Here is an 11,103-nt window from a genome sequence, read left to right as displayed (position 1 = left end):
TTAAGGTGTACAAGATTGAGGGACATGTACAGGGTGGGTAGAAAGCAGCTGATGTCATTTATTGAATGACCAATTGCAAGGGGTCGTAATTTTATGGTGAAAGGCAGGAAGTTGAAAGGGGATTCGAGGGAACAAAAAATTGATGCAGTCATTGGTGGGAATCTGGATGTACAGTCTGAGAGGGTAGAAGAGGTACCCTCACAGTCTTTAAAAACTACATGAATGACATTTGAATTGTCATAACATTCAAGGCTCAGGGCCAAGTGCTGAAAGGTGAATTAGTGTAGCTAGGTTGGCACAGACTCAATAGGCCTAAATGGCTCATCTGTTCTGTATGACTGTATGTAGGTGTGGAAGAACAGAACAATTAAGGTTGAGGTAAGGGGAAAACAGCTGTGTACCTAAGATCAATTTTCCTAATTTTTGTTGCCTAATTTAGTGCTGTTCAGTTAACATTTCACAAACTAAAATGTTACAAAGCAGCACAGTTCAACCATGTACCAATTATGAGGAAGTAAAGTGCATAGCATTTACTGCAAGATGCTTTTGATGCTCTAAAGCACTTGATAAATGAATTACTTCTGCACCATTATGTATATGCACACAGCAGCTAATTTGCATCCAGCAAGGTTCCAAAACTGGGGATAAGATGATCAACCAGCTAAGAGGTGGGAGAATTTATGGAGGATGGTGAGAACAAAGAGTAATGCAAATAAAACAAAGCTATTGGTGATGTAGTTTAAGTGTTTTCAGTCAAAATATTTTGTTTCATCAATTGCTCACATACAAACAATTTTAATATTTTGTTCCACAACAGACAACATTATCACGGTTATTCGGTCTAAAACGTCATTAGAAACGGCCTGGTGAGTCAATCACCAGGAAAGATAGCCCCTCAGTCCTGGAACATGACAGTTTTAAACACTGTTTACATCAAATCAGGGAATGCTATGTGGCACAAGCAATTAGAACAGGTCACATTCTAATCTGTTGCAAAGACTGTGAATGATATTCATTCCAGTTCTTTACATTTGCTAGGTACAATTCAAAGGAATGTGAAGGAAAATACAGAGAACTACATATTGAAAAACATGCAAAAACATCCAGACAAATAATTCTGAAATGAACACAAGTCACTTAACCAAAACATTAATATTTAGTTGGAGAAACAGAGATCTACAGCATCAGTGCAGGAAGCAACTCTATTGCCATCTGTAGAAAACTATTGAATATTCATACGTTAGGACTGTAAAATACAGAAGAAAATTGGTGACTGCTGCATTTAGTTCATTAAGATATAATCTATTAGTGCATAAACACACTACCTACATACAATTCACATAGTGAACACAAACTAAGCTAAACAAAAGCTAGCTTCATGTACAACAATAAATATATATTTCTATTTGTTATGTACAAACTCAAAATACTTAACAAGTCAGCATTTATATATATTTTTCGAACAGTTATTAAAATAAAGAATTATTCTCAAACTATAACTTTTTTGTACTTTTGTTTAGAAGTACAATCAGTTTGCATTGGTAAGTTGCAAGGTGCAATAAAATAAATTGCAAAAAAATCTAGTTTAGTTCAAAGAATTCAGTTACAAAAAGGTACGTGAATCATGTGCCAGGTAACAGATAATGAAATTTGCAGTCTAAATTTTAGGTACCAGTCAGTAAATCCGTACTCCCACTACTCCAATTTAATATGAGGCACAGGATTATAAGTGCTCCGAAACTCTGCACCACTTTCTAAAGAATGTATTTTTAAAAAATTATGCTAATTCACAAAACAGAGTTTCTTGCAACACATCAATGGCATTCTTAATCGGTCTTTTAGACCTGAAATACTGTATCTTAAACTTCAATTCTCCACTTCAAACGTAATTCTTAAGTTAAAAACCAAATAATTGAAATCCTGAAACTCCATAGTAAATTAGTTATTTCTTGTTTCTTCTAAGGCTTACACTTTGTGTAATAAATATTACTGGCTACATTGAATAATGTAAATTAATTTAGAATCACAAGCTTATACAATAAGTTTTAAAGCTTAAATACTCTATTTTAAACTTCTATATAAATGGATTGTGGAGTCCTGAGATAATTTGGAAGCTGATTAAATTACAAATGAATTTCTAATGTTCGTCTGCATAGAAGGTTCTTCTATTTCTCTATCCCTCTTACAAAAAGCTTCAATAGCTGGCAGTGAACCCTTCAAAGAAAAATAAAATAAGATTAGTAGCATCTAATAAAATGTTATCAACGCAGTTATAATTCAATTTATGCTTTCTTTAAGACATTAACTCTAATTGTTAAGCAATTCTTTGTCATAGCAAACATTCAAATCAATTATATCCACAAACTGCATTAGCTTCTCACTTCTAAAGATCAATAAAGGTGATGCTGAGAGATTAAACAAAAGCAGGTAAAATGATGATTAATTAAAATAAAGATTAATTCTACTTAAAGAATGTCAATTTAATTTTTTTCTACTTGAACAAGGTTTGAACATTGTATTTTCAAACATGACCTATCAATTCAGTCAACTGGAGTCCATGAATATATCACGTACATTGGAGTTAGGAAAGTTTCAATTTTAGAAGACATTTTACAAAAGGAAACAAAAATGTTAGAAATCGTTGGTAATACTGTTTGTAATGTTGACAACATAAACATGATCTTGTCTATGCAAGCTCCATGACTGCCCACAATTACTTCAACTATTCTGTTTACTGCAGGGACTCCATTTACTTTCTCCAAGTTTATTTCTTACATTGCATATGTTCTAACTAACCAACATGCACCACCAACTCTTGTTATTTAGTCTCTTCTATTATGTACCTGAGCACAGGCCTTGCCTCTAATTTCTAACTTTTCTCAGTTTTGATGAAAGGGAATCAAACTGAAATGGAACTATTTTTCTCTGTCTATAGATGGTGACTGGTCTGCTAAGTATTTCCAGTATTGTCTATTTTCATTATCTAGAACAAGAAAAGCCAGGTAGTGAGCCACAGGATGTGCTGCAGGTTGGACTCAAGGTCTTTGGATCAGATTTTCAGGAACTAGAGAATGAAGTAGAAATTACAACATCAAATTTAGTAATCTCTGAATTACTGCCCATTTTCCATGTGAGCAACAGTACAGCTTGGAAAATATGTTGCTGGTTGTATTCTCTCATTGGTTCTCAAAGTGAATCTTACTGAACAAATACTAAGTTTAAAAGTTAATGAGCTTTAAACTTCAAAAGGTATATCACTTGTCTCCACATGTGGTATGTTAGTGAACAGTGGGACAAATCAATTTTCATGACGTCAGTGACCATATAGTCTTTTTGTACAACCAACTGACAGATAGGAATAATTTACTAAACAACAAACACCTACCTTACTTCAATAGCAGCATGCTTAATTATTTCTCCATCACAGTTCCAACTGCTTTGATGCTGTGCACAGCTGCAACTGGGATGATCTCTACATATCTGACCAAAGAGATTTTTACCAACATCCTGGATATCAGTGTCCTCCTCATCACAATACTTGGGTGTAAATTTGAATTCCTTCACTCGGTGAACCTCGACAAATGTATGGTCAAACTGAAATATCAGAAGCATAAAGTTGTGAATGTTAAGTTATTTTAATACGTAGACTTTTCATGGTGCTTGAATAATACCGAATATAAACATTTCAATTTGACATCAAAGTCTTTCTGCAATTGGATTTTTCTTACACCACTGCTGTATATTAGCATCCTATCAAATTACAGATGTGTCAGTGATCTCTTTTCCTAATTGTTTGCTTAATAAGATTTTGCAAATTTCTGATTAGCTACTTCAAAATTGCAGCACGGTGTGACATTGCAGAAACAAGTATTTGTTTTCAAGCTATCACTCGATGCTTTGTGAATAACGTGCTATGCATTCCACTTTTTTTTTTGGTGTGCATACATTAGTGACCATAGTTTGAATAGCTCACAACTAAAATCAAAGTAGTTTCAATTTATGATGTTGCATAATTTGTGTTGTAATCCTCAGAGCCAAATAAATGTTCACCGGACAGGGTGAATAGCCAAAATCTTTTTCCCCAGGGCAGAGGATTCCGAAACCAGAGCTCATGAAGCTAAGGTGAGAGGGTATTGATTTAAAAGAAACCTTTTTTCATGCAGAATGGTACATGTGTGGAAAGAGTCAACAGGGGTGATGTTGGAGGCAGGTACAATTACAAGATTTAAAGGGATGTGGATGGGTGCATGAATAGAAAGGATTTAGAGTGATATGGACCAAATGCTGGCAAATGGGACTACATTCATTTAAAATACCTGGTTGGTGCAGACGGGTTAGACCCAAGGGTCTGCTTCCATGTTGTACAACACTATGACTCTATTTGTGAAGAATTATTGCCACAGTTGTAACTTTAAATGCAACTGACATGCTTCATGACATAGCAAGGGTTACGACTTACAAGTGCAGACTTTAAAATAAACTTTGAACTGTTCTGTTAATTCATTAAGTTTCAAATACTTAACCTTTGTTACATTACAGCATATTATGATGAACCTGTATTAGTGTAATGCAGGAGTCACTGTGTGCAATAGTGATCCTACTCCAATCACAAGATTGACCCACTATGCCCATCTTTTAAAAATAAAAATCTATTTAAAGAAATCAACCTATGATACAGATGAGACATGTAGGTGAGTAACACTCAAATGTATTTGTTATCTTTAGTTCAATGTGAACTCCACAAATGAATTTTATAATACTGCTCACAATCACAAGTTTAATTCAAAGGGTCCTATAGTGGAAATTATATATGAAGGTAGTTTAAGGATTAGAGAAGAAAAAGCATTTTTGTAAATAATGCTTCAAGAGTGCTGTAACTAGATAATAAATTACATTAAGTTTTTGTGCAAGGTATTAAGTTAACAGAATGCTTTATCTCTACTCAAAACTAAGTTTAAATGAACAGAATTCCACTTTATCCATGCTAGTGAACAGGATTTCAGGTTAGCTCTTTAGAAATTTTACTACATATTCAACAACTGAGTGAAGATATTGCAGACACATATTGTTTTAGAAGATTGACCATTTAAGAGGTTAATTTTTAACATTAAAACATTTCAAACCAACTGAGGAAAACCTCCTACTTTTGCAGCTGATGCAAAATAATGTCTAGGCATTGTATCAAATGAATAATCCTTAGATTCAGTGTTAGTGCATGAGTAAACTCGCTCTTATCCAGTACATTAACATGTGAAATTCTCAAGCAACCAGTAAAACTTTTAAAGGAAATTTACCATTTTTATATCTTTTTTTCAAAAACATCTATTTGAACTTGGTGTACCAAATTCCAATGCACATATTCACCCACTATGCCGTGAATCTCCTAGCTGCCATAAAGCATTGCCACCTACTGTCCTTCCTAATGCAGGTGTGAGTAGTGACTGGTTGAATTTGTGATCTGAAATCCTTTACCCATCAAAGTGGCCTCAAAAGACTCTCATGCAAGGACTAAAGTGAAAATATGTTTTCATTTTGAAACAGAAATGGAAATATGTGAAAGACTGAAAAAGGGTGAAAATTGCAGGCTTTCAATGTTGGTTTGTCAATGATCTGTAACATAAAAACACAAAAAGTGAACAGCCCAAAGATTTATTTGTGATAATATAGCGCTTTTATACACTTCATACTCTTAGGATCAAAGACTTGGACCAACATTTTATCTTGATTGTGTGAAATCTTGCTTGGATGAACGCAGAAGGTTTCATCATGCTTTTGTGCTTTGGTGAAAAGAACATTTGTGAAAGAAAGGAATATGTGAAGATAACAAAGTTGTACTTTTATTGGATAATTGCCACACTCATCCTCTTCAGAAGAGCTCATCAAGTGGCAATATTTTAATGCATCTATGCCCTCCTATTATGACAAGTTTGATTCAGTCAATGGATCAGGATATGATCCAAAATCTATGTGTTTTACTGGTGTGATTTTCAGAAAAAGCTGACAAACCGTGAAGGAAACATTCAGGAATTTTAGCCCACATACTCTATCAAAAGATCCCTTTTTTTTAAAAAGACTATAAGAAATAGAAACATGGGTAAGCCATTCGGCCCCTCAAGCCTGCTCCACCATTCAACAGGATCACGGCTGATCCAACATTCCTCGTCCACTTTTCTCCACTTTCTCTGTAACCCTTGATTCCCCTACTGATCGAGAATCTATCTTAGCCTTCAATACATGCAAGGACTATGTCCTCACAGCTAAGATGATTCAAGGACTCAGTCCTCAGAGAAGAAATTTCTTCTCACCTCAGTCCTAAATTGGCACCCCTTTATTTTACATCTTTCATGTGCCAAACCTGGTGAATGGTCGGATGCTGACAAGGATACTCTATTACAATGACATTAAACACAGTAGAAATTATAAACAGTGTTTTGTACCATGACAAATCTACAGTTCAAAAAGAAAAAAATGATGATGCGAGGGAGCAGGTTGAAAATGTTTCATGGCAGGATTTAAAAAGGTCTTAAAACCTGTTGAGCAGTGAAACTGATGTAATCACTTCACTTCCTGCATTTCCAATGAGAAGGAAAATATGCAAGTAGGCAGCTAAGAGATTTATTTAAGAGGGCTGAGGCTAAACCCTCATCTCCTCAGCCCTCAAGATACAAGTGCTGGTTCTGTGAATGACCCTGATGAAATGGGTGCGTTAGCCTTTTATAAAGCTATTCCTATAGCATTAAGGGAAAAATTCAATAGATCTGATACCTGGTCATCATTATTTGTGTGCCTGATAAGATGTCTCAGGAAATTCAGTCTCGAACACTTGTGGACTAAAATTAGATCAATGGTTCCATCAGCCAAGTGCGCTGCTGGTGAAAGACCCTTGGGAGATTTTGGACATGCACAACTCATATTCGTTGAATTTATAGCCAGAAATTTTCCTTTAACCACTTTCCATTGTTGCTGTTCTTCTAAAGTAAGAGAAACAAATGGTTACATAAATCAGTGAGGGACAAAATCTTTATTTTTGCACTGGCAGTATTTTTATTTAATGTTGCACAGCTTAAGGATAAAATGATATTCGGGGCTATCACAGCTGGAAACGATCATGTCCTCAAATGAATGGTCACACACAAGCAATTATGGCAGTCATTGCTGATTGAAAATAGGAGAGCAGAAACCATATCAATTGTCCTCTTATCTCATACAGTGGTTCTGAAACTGGAGTCCAGATACTTTGCAGAGGTCAGCAAAATGAGTGAATGAGCTACCAGAAATAACAAACAAACGTATGCATTCAGAGAAGTAAGCCATTCAGCCCCCTCAAGCTTGCACCATCATTTAAGATGATCATGGGTGATCTATTTGTTATGAATTCTATATTTCTGTCTACCCTGATATACTAGGAGTCTCAAGCTTAATGAGAACCTATCTACCTCTGATTTAAAAATATTCAGTGACCTCCTTCCTCTATTGCCTTCCTAATAAATATTGTTCCAAATTTGCATAACTTCTCAAAACAAATTCTCATAATATGCATCTTAAAAAGGTGGTCCTTCCCTTTTTGAGGCCCTAGCTTTGGATACTCATGAAGAAAAACATTCTTTCAAAACTCACTTTGTCAAGACAATTCATGTGACAACTGGGTAAAAATTACGAATCATTAGCAGCAGGTTACCGAGCTTGTGGGCAACTGTTGACAATGCAATTGCCCCAATGTCCTTATTACTAGTGCTTCCTAAACTCCATCACTGCAAGGGACTATTTCGAAGCTCATGAATGTTTATGACAGGATCCTACATAATTGCACAACATTTCATAAATGGAAAGTTACAGATTCATTTCCTGAAATGCTGTTTTCTATAAAATCTTTCCTGCACTCATTAGTCGAGGCAAAAACAAGATTTGGTTACAGTAGTTTAAATAGTTGGAAATTATTTGCTCTCACAAGGTGAGCATTTAAAAAAAAAATCAGGCTAAGGTGTTTGATTCATTTGGAATTCGACACAATGATGTGAATTTAAATCAACATCTTGTAAGTAGATACTTCACTATGAACTAAGGCCAGCTTCTCCTGATCATCTCGAGAGGGAAGAGCAGCAGGTTTTCTAAGGAAGCTTTGTAGTAATCAATACTTTCAAGAGTTTCAATACTCCAGGTCATTGCTGGAATTTGAGAATTCATGGGAACCACTGCTGAACATCTCACAGTTGGCAGATCCCTTTAAGTAAATAACAGTTTTATTAAAAGCATTATTTCTTTTAAAATCTGCTGCACTAACATATTTTGAGCATTATATATTCTAATTTAGCTGAGGGTTCCATGTTAAATAATTTAATTGGAAATGATACCTTTCAACCAAAACATTGAGAACCTGATTGAGAAAGTACAAAATATTAAAACCAACTGTTGCATTCCAAATGGAAGTTACAAAAGATTGGCTACCTCAGACCAGGTTAATCTCAACACCTTGAGGATCAACATGAATCTGATACCATGCAACATCTGTACACATCTTATCAAAACAAGTTCCTCACTTCTAACTTCATCAGTTCCTTCAAAACTCTAGTGCTAACTTACGAACATTTAAAAATTTATTGACGTGGATTTTGTCAGCAGTGAAGTGTTGAGTTATGCATTGACTGCGTAAAGCAAAACAAACCTAGTCCATGGACTGCAGCGGGACAAAAGTCCTCCTGACTGCAGCTTGGTTCCAGTAGTAAACGTGAGTGAAGCCTAGAAGTGAGTTATGTCCTCATTGCAAGCTATGGCCTCATTGATGTCATAAGATGTCACAGTCAGTCACTGTTCAGGTTGGAGCTTTCCAAAGGCTTGTCGTGACTGTTTAATTATTTTCTTTTTTACAAAAAGCTTTACATACATTTAATCACTTGTAAATTCCATTATCATCTCTGAAAATTTGCAAGAAAGATTTGAAAACTGTAACTATTTTGGAATTTTAATTTTTATTCTGAACAACAATCCTATGAAATGAAAATTACTTAAACTATTCGTGTTCTTCAGAGAAACAACTGACAAAGCGGGTGTCTACATCATTTTGGTCTACTAGATGGCTTCCAAGTTCTTCTAACTCACTTTCCCACTCACTCAGCTTGTCAGACCCACTCCCCACCTGCTCTTTCCACTCCCCCAGTTTCTACCCCACCTTCTCTTCCTACCACCTATTATGGACTAGACCAGACCACTCAAAACATTCTTAAACAGGCAGCCCAGACTATAACTTTGCAAGTTGTTTTGGTAAGTGCACAGTGAAAATTACCTGGAGTATATTAGCTCGGTGGACTACCAGGTTTTAAAACAGACAAAAAACTTTATTCACAAAATTGCAGAATAAAACATAATTTAATAATAAAGAACACCCACAGAACTCAGTCTATCCAAACTAGACATAATTATGCTGTTCCGAATATCCACAATGGTCCCAATAAACAAACCTCTTAAACACAGTAAAAATGAAACAAAGGCTTATTGGTTGAAGTTAGAAGGGCAGAGAGTCTAGTAGTCTGTTTTCACACAGCCCACTGCTGAACTGATTCAAACAAAACTCCAGTTTCTAGGACTGACCACTTCCTTTTCATTATACAGGTCACTTCTAAAACATAAGCTTTGGCCTAAAGTCTCATCTGTTTACATATAAACAAAAAGGCCTTTCATCTCTGGACCAAACCTATTGATTCCAAACCAGAGTGGTTTATGACCCCTCTGAAAAAAAGAAACAAGGACACAGTATCCTTGAGAAAAGGAACAGCTTTTAGAAAAAAACAGCTTTGTGACATATCACTGACAACTCAATCCCATTAGGAGCTCAGCATCACTGTTGTCAGAAACAACACTGATACTTCTAACAATGGTATCTGAGGAGTTGGGGCATATACAGGAGCCAGAAGAGTTGGAGGTGAGCAGAGAAAGTCAAGGGAATCATGAATCAGTGAGAAGAGAAGCTGGTGAATTATGAACAGTTTTATTCTGTTTATGGAAACAAGCTGAGTTTGCCTGTTTACTGGTGCTTCATATATACTTGTGAAAGGTTTCCTTTTGCATTTAACAAATCTTTGCAAGTTGCATGCAAATGAACAAAAATTCTTGCATCAACAGTCCTTCCCCCTTTTGAAAACCTATCCAGAGATCATGCAGTTGGCTCACCCGCAGCCCACTGGAAGCACACTGCAACTTCTGCATTTTGTTGCAAGTCAAGTTGACCTAAGTGGCTTTGACATTGCATCTCTTAATAGCAGCAAACATCTCAGCTGTTGCCATCATTAACAAAGGAATATCTAGGCCATCATTTACATCTCGCCAAATTTTGAATAAATACTAACTTCAATAAATCAATGATAGAACTATCCATAGTTTATGAATGGCCTTGTCTATTGCTCAAATAGATTATCAACTCCAGAGTTTGTAACACATGAAGTTACCGGAATTCATTTCACTTCAGGTAATTCTTATGCCATTGCAACTACAATGGATAAAAAGTAGCTTCTAGTTGAAAAGCTATTTGTAGCTTATGCAAACACCCACACCATCAACCTAAAAATGCTACCACACCTGGTGATTCCCACCAACATGCAGTGTACAGTTGTATAGTGTTTCAACGTTTAAAATTAAAATCTAGCCATTTGCATTTGTTAAAATTTGCAGTAATTATACATTTGACACTATTAATTGGCTAACATAATATTTCCATACATGAGAGAGACATGAGAAACAAAATTTTAAAGTGCATGGCTATGTCTGTTAAACAATTTATTCAACTACAAGCATTTTGGATCTTACCATCAATACATTTGAGCTTCCTTGCTTTTTGTGATACTTTCAACTGATCTCCGCTATATTTGCAAATATGACACCTGAAACAGATGAGGCAGTTATTTTGATCAAATAGGCAGAGGCAACCAAGGATTTGTTCCCGACTCGGAGAACAAGTGACATGTTTGGCCAAATACAGATTGGCAAGAATTTTGTGGTGAGTACATTAGTAAAGCTATCAGTGAACAAATTGGACAGGAATGAGTCAGCCTTTTGCACTTGCACAGCTAAGTCTAGAAATCATGAGATAGTTGCCTGAGCCTTGATACATCT

General features: G+C 35.6%; 1 protein-coding gene across 2 annotated transcripts in view; it reads right to left on the bottom strand.

The window, feature by feature from the left end:
- Positions 1–779: 779 nt before the first annotated feature.
- cerk (ceramide kinase) overlaps positions 780–11,103 on the bottom strand; it is a 71,123-nt gene continuing 60,799 nt past the window's right edge. For both annotated transcript variants that reach the window (XM_060842866.1, XM_060842865.1), the window contains 4 exons: positions 10,798–10,871; positions 6,766–6,971; positions 3,386–3,594; positions 780–2,214 (listed from right to left, as the gene is read on the bottom strand). In XM_060842866.1, the coding sequence (XP_060698849.1) occupies positions 2,166–2,214; positions 3,386–3,594; positions 6,766–6,971; positions 10,798–10,871 (538 nt within the window). In that variant the 3' untranslated portion in view covers positions 780–2,165. The remainder of the gene's footprint in view (positions 2,215–3,385; positions 3,595–6,765; positions 6,972–10,797; positions 10,872–11,103) is intronic.

This window comes from Hemiscyllium ocellatum, chromosome 23 (genome assembly GCF_020745735.1).
Source record: "Hemiscyllium ocellatum isolate sHemOce1 chromosome 23, sHemOce1.pat.X.cur, whole genome shotgun sequence".
Classification (NCBI taxonomy): domain Eukaryota; kingdom Metazoa; phylum Chordata; class Chondrichthyes; order Orectolobiformes; family Hemiscylliidae; genus Hemiscyllium; species Hemiscyllium ocellatum.
The sequence above is the reverse complement of the archived record's forward strand: the minus strand, read 5'-3'. Positions and strand labels throughout refer to the sequence as shown.